Source organism: Miscanthus floridulus, chromosome 2 (assembly GCF_019320115.1).
Source record: "Miscanthus floridulus cultivar M001 chromosome 2, ASM1932011v1, whole genome shotgun sequence".
NCBI classification, from domain to species: Eukaryota; Viridiplantae; Streptophyta; class Magnoliopsida; order Poales; family Poaceae; genus Miscanthus; species Miscanthus floridulus.
Genome location: NC_089581.1, coordinates 131952552 through 131958773, shown reverse-complemented (window position 1 = coordinate 131958773; position 6222 = coordinate 131952552). Strand labels below are relative to the sequence as shown.

Sequence of the window (6222 nt, the reverse complement as noted above, 5' to 3'; positions counted from 1 at the left end):
CCTCAACCACCATAAGGGCCTCATCCAAAGCGCCTTTCGTCAGCTGGTGCGCACTCTGCTCTGCTCCTAGCTTCCCAGCAAGAACCTTGCCCGAGGCCGTGGCTTCTTCGGCTCGAGACCTAAAGGCATCCTGATCACCGGCCACGTGGGTGAGCTCCTCCTCCAACTCCTTGACCCGCGCCGCCAGAGGGGCGACATGCTCCTAGGCCATGGCTGCCTCGACCTTCACATTGGCACAACGAAGGCAGAGGTCCTCCACCTCTATGCTCCGTGCTGATAGGAGCTCGTTGGCGCCGGCAAGAAGGCCCTTCTACCGCTGAAGCTGGTCCTAGACGTCCCTCTCCCGTCGGAGAAAGACCGACTTCCCAAGGGACCGGGTCTTGAGCTCCTGAGGGAAACAGAACAGGGGTCAATCACTACAAAGAAAACTCAGAAAAAGACCACCGCGTGAGAAAAGAAAGTACGAACCTGGGCGACTCCAGGCAGATCGTCGGCCACCACGGACAGCACCGTCCGTAGTGACCGCTCCGCTAGCTAGCGGTACTGCTCGAACATGTCCCAGCGCCCGCCCTCGGCCGTGTCCTTGAGGGCAAACAGAGGCTCCGCCTCAGGGTCCTCCCGGCTCTGCCATAGGACACGCGAGTGATCCCACCCGCGGGGCTCGGGTCGTACCCGTGTGAGGGCCGAGCTTCCCTCGCCCGAGGTCAAAACCGGCTGTTCCACGGCACCGACCACCTCGGCGTCGGCCATCTCCTGCGCTCGGGAAGTATTGTCGGAGGAGATCAGAAGGACCTCCACCTCCCGGACGCTCTCCCGCAATGATGGCGGGCCTTGAACCAAGGGTGCCACCGAAGCCTCCACCGCCTTCATCTCCACTTCCTGGGCTGACGGCCTCACCGCGATCACGTCGGCCTCGGTGGTCCCGGGGGCCCCGGCCTCCGCCATCGTGGCCTCGGTGGTCCCGGGGGCTCTGGCCTCCACCATCGTGGCCTCGGTGGTCCCAGGGGCTCCGGCCTCCGCCATCGTGGCCTCGGTGGTCGTGAGGGCTCCGGCACCCGCCGTAGCGGCCTCGATGGTCCTGGGCGCCCCGGCCTCCGCCGCCTCGGCCTCGGAGACCAAGGGGACCTCGACCTCGGCGGCCTCGGCAACTGAGGGCACTTCAACCCCATCCGACTCACGGGCCTCACCCTCATGGGGTGTAGGCGCTCCCTCCCCCGTCCGTGTCGGGGCTGCCTCGGTAGCCCCTCCTTGGGTGGCCGGCTCCTTCGGGTCGGCCCTTGCCGACGCCACGCCACGTTGTAGGGTGGCTTGTGCCTCTACCATCCAGTGGGCGGTGGAACTGGGGTTCACCTTGAGTGCCTTAAGGGGTGCCAAGGTAGGCACCTCCGCAGGTCGCTTCCGACTAAGAACAGAACACTTGCAGGGTTAGCACGAGACCGAAGAACACATGGAAAAATGCTGCGGCTCTACCAAAAATACGCTTACCTCGAGCGAGGCTGCAACCACTTTAGCACGGCAACCCTCGTCTGCAAAGGCGGTGGCGGTGGCAGAGGCACGGCCTCTGTATCCGCCGGCGCGGGCCGGTCCTCGATGGACCCCGGCGCCCCCTTGGTCCTCTATGGGGGTGGTTGCGTCGCCCCCACCGCCACCTGCTCCACTGCTGCCGTCGAGCCCACCGGGCTGACGGCACGCTTGCCCAGCGCCCGCGCCTCGGGCGTGTCGGCCTCGGCCCCAGGGCGGGCGATTGCCGACCCCGGGACAGCTCCTCCTCCTCCCCCTGGGAGCGCCGGGCTGCTTGCCGACGCCCCAGGCACCGTCTCCCCTATGTCAGGGAGATGGTCCAAGGGACCCCGCCCCATCTCGCCCTCGTCATCTCTGTTCGAGGCATCCGTCGATAGCGACGGTGACGGGGACTCCTCCAACGGGAGGCCGTCCTTCCTTTGCTACCGGCAACGCTCATCTAGTTTCTCGCATGCAAGGATCTGCTTCGTGCGCTTCATCACCTTGGCATCCTTCCGCTTTTTCTGTGCCTCGGCGTGCGCCCGGTTGATCGCCCGCCGCCTCGCGTCCTCGGGAACGGGCAGTGGAGAGGCTCGCACGTCCCTCATCCCCTGTAGAAATGACAAATGCGCATGAGGGAACGAGAAAAAATGAGAAACAGAGAGGGCTCGGGGGCTGTGGCGGCGCACAACTTACCAGCGAGAGGAACCCCCGTGATGGACGCATTGCGAGGGTGGTCAAACCACTGCTCCTCAGCTTCGCATCCATCGTCTCCCTCACCCGGTGAAGAATTTCCTCGTCGGAGAGGGTGGAGGCAGACATCCGAATGCCCACGATCGGCTCATCCGGCCTCATCTCGAACAGGCGCCGTCGCCGAGCCATCAGCGGCAGCACCCTTTGGCGGTGGAAGGCGGCCACGACCATAGCCGCGGTAAGGCTGCGGTCCCGCAGCCTCTGCAGCCCCTCTAGGAGCGGCTGCAGCTTGGGCTGATCCTCCCTTGGGATGTTGTACTTCCACCTCTCCGGGCAACTCCCCACAATCCGCCCAGTGTAGGGGGGAAGTCTACCGTCGTTGTTGCGGAGATAGAACTAGCTCGTGTACCATCGACGATTGGAAGACGTGAGCTGGGCCGAGATGTAGAGGTGCTGGTGGTCCTGGCGCACTTGGAGAGTGCAGCTGCCGGCCCTCACCGCCTTCCTCGTGCTCGACGTGCCCATCGGCTTGGTGGTATGCCCCGCCCGGAAGAGATGGAGCCACAACTCCCAATGGGGAGCAATCCCCAAATACCCCTCGCAGACAGCGACGAAGATGGCCACCTGCGTGATGGAATTGGGTTGAAGTTGTGGAGCTCCACGCCATAGTAGTGTGGGAGCGCCCACATGAACCGGTCCGCCAGAACGCCGAGGCCGTGCTCGTGAAAGGACACGAAGCTCACGACGTAACCGTCGCGAGGCCTCGGCTCCGGCTCACCCAACGGAGTGATCCACTTTGGCCTATTAGGGTCAGTCACCGGACAAAGGAGTCCACCATCGACGAGCGACTGAAGCATCTCCACGGTGACGTCAGATGGATCCCAAGGGTCCACCTCGATGACAACGATGTCGCCGGCCATGAGTGCAGTGGAGGGTTCGAATGCGGCGGTGAGTCTATCTCTCTATCTCTCTCTCTCTCTGGCTCACCCTTCTCCCTTCTTCCTCCTGATGCCCACTGCTCTAGCGATGGCTCAATGGGGGTAGAGCTAACGTAGGCAAGGTAAGGTGGGGAGGGGCGAGGCTCGTTGCGTATTTATGTAGGGTAAAGGCGAAATAGACGGGCAACGAAATCGGGGAAGTTTCCCCCGGATCTAGTGCGGTTAACCTTGATTCGATTTTACCGCCCACGTGCCCACCTTTTCCTCATTAATCGCGGGAATAGTTACATCCCATCCACTGACACCATGTCGCGCCCGACTGCTACAGCAGCAGGCGTTGTTCCGTCTCCCCAGAAAATCACCTCAAAAGGCACGCTAGCTATTGTCGAGCCGATGGGGGAGACATTCCCCCCACCCTATTCCTTTCAGATGAAGGAACTAGGCGCCAAGCCTATTATGGTCTAGGGGTTCGGAGGCTGGGCCCCTAAGGGTTTTGACAGCCACCCCAGGGCAACAGAGTCAGGGATGACCGTGGGCGAGCCCACACGGGGCCGAGGCCCAAGCAAGCGAAACGCTTGGGACACCCTAAGTCGTGTCTGAGACCGGCAGGGATGTCTCCGAATGGGATCCCACTGTAGGGAGGCACCGAGCCACCAGGGCCCAGCAAACGGCCTCGGCACCCACTAGAGAAACCCTCTGGTACTCTTGGAGTGCGTCTCTGGACCACTAGTCGACCCCTAGCGAATGGGGCACGGGCCTCCACTTGGACTCACCTGATAACAGCTCACCAGAAATGCCACTGCTCGCGCCCATCGAGGGTAGCTTGGCATATTCCACCCCTCCTTCCATACGAAAAGGAAGCATGAGGGTCGTACAAAAAGCCAGGGGAACCCCTGACGGCCCTCTTGCACCGTGTAGGGGCTAGGGGGCTCCTCCTGCAATCTTGCCAAGACCAAGCGACCCAGGCTCGCACACGAGGGGGCTCGGCAAAACAACCCCTCCTTCTTAACGAAAAGGACGCACGAGGGTCGATTCAAAAAGTCAGGGGAACTCCCGATGGCCCTCTCGCTCCATGCAAAGGCTAGGGAGCTCTTCCTACAGATATGCCAAGACCCCATGACCTAGGCTCGCACCTGAGGGGGGCTCGGCAAACAAACCCTCATGCGCGAGGGGAGTACAAAAAGCCAGGGGAACTCCTGATGGCCCTCTCGCTCCGTGTAGAGGCTAGGGGCTCTTCCTGCAACCTTGCCGAGACCCAGTGACCCAAGCTCGCACCCGAATGGGCTCGGCAAACAACCCCTCTGTCCAAATGAAAAGGATGTGTGAGGGTCGAACAAAAAAGTCAGGGGGACCCCTGACCGCCCTCTCACTCTAGGCGGAGGCTCGGGGGCTCCTCCTGCACCCAAGACAAAGACAAGCGACCTAAGCCTGCGCTAGAAGTTTCGTTACAAACACGATAAAGGGCATTGAGCCCATTACGGTCCAGGGGTTCGAAGGCTAGGCCCCCTAGGGTTTCAACAGCCACCCCAGGGAAACAGAGTTAGGGACGACTATGGGCGAGCCCACGTATGGCCAAGGCCCGAGCAAACGATCGCACGGGACATCCTAAGTCATGTCCGAGACTGGCAGGGAGGACTCTGAATGGGATCCCACCGTAGGGAGGCATCGAGCCACCGGGGCCCAGCGAACGGCCTCGACACCCACTAGAGAAACCCTCTCGTACCCTTGGAGTGCGTCTCTAGACCACTAGCCGACCCCTAGCGAACGGGGCAGGGGCCTCCACTCGGACTCACCCGATAATAGCTCACCAGAAATGCCACCGCTCACGCCCATCGAGGGTAGCCTGGCATATTCCACCCCTCCTTCCGAACGAAAAGGAAGCGCGAGGGTCGTACGAAAAGCCAGGGGAACCCCTGACAGCCCTCTTGCTCCATGCAGAGGCTAGGGGGCTCCTCCTACAATCTTGCCAAGACCCAACGACCTAGGCTCACGCATGAGGGGACTCGGCAAAACAACCCCTCCTTCCAAACGAAAAGGACACGCGAGGGGCATACAAAAAGCCAGGGGAACTCCCGATGGCCCTCTCATTCCATGCAGAGGCTCAGGGGCTCTTCCTGCGACCTTGCCGAAACCCCACGACCCGAACTCGCACTTGTGGGCTCGGCAAATATGATAAAAACTTCTCACTCAATACGAAAAAAGCCCCTGGAGGAGTAAATCCACTCCTCCAGGGCCTCTAGGGCACCCACCGAAACCTCAAAAAACAAAACACAATCCCTATAGGAGCGGCTGCAAGCCAAGTCTTGACAAACCCTTAGGGAGAGTGCTTCCACTCCCCCTAAGGCTCGGGGCTACTGTCGGGTACCATAAAATGGGGTACCCCGAGCGTACACCAAAAGAGTCACTTAAACCCTATCAACAACATAGCCAGAAGGTAAGCCGTGGGTTAACCACCAGCCCTGTCCAAGCCCACCGACTCTCCACCTCACCTTAGGCCTCGCACGGGAGGTCTCAATGCCCTGATGAATCTCCGCCTCACGCGAGGCCTCGACAAGGAGCCCAATCTCCGTCTCGCCCGAGGCCCCATGCGTACAGCCTCGAACGAGACAGCGATTCTTTGTATTGCTCAAGGCTGGCTTGGCAATAACCCATCGCTCACGCCTTGACTAGTCTTCCCAACAGCGTGTCACGTCCCATTGATGCGTCAACCACTCCCGCAATCTCAGCCGGACGATGGCTCGACACCATGGAGTGGCCGACGGGACAAGGAGTCGCATCAACGCCATACCGGCTAGGACAAGGCGTGGCGGGGATTACCGGCCACTGTGTTCTGGCACTATGCCCATGATCAGCGCCTGCACTACACTGTGCCCCGTAGCCCCTGCCCCAAAGACAACGCGGCATGGGAAGTCTAGTCTGGGTCATCATCGCCTCAGAATCAGCATACAAGATCAACCGCTCCCTCCGAGCCTCGGCACTCTACGTCAGGGCCTCGGCTATCTCGAGATTCATGTCTGCCGAGACCCCCCATGATGGTTCAGCCTAGGCACCAACTGAGCCTCGGCTTTGCGCGCAGTCAACCTACAGTGAC

At 61.2% G+C, this 6222-nt stretch overlaps 1 protein-coding gene across 1 annotated transcript; it reads right to left on the bottom strand.

Annotated features, from left to right (window-relative positions):
* Positions 1-534: 534 nt before the first annotated feature.
* On the bottom strand, positions 535-1323 carry LOC136537080 (uncharacterized). Its single transcript, XM_066529169.1, has one exon. It carries the CDS (start codon positions 1321-1323, stop codon positions 535-537), a length of 789 nt encoding a protein of 262 aa, XP_066385266.1.
* Between the last annotated feature and the right edge of the window lie 4899 nt (positions 1324-6222).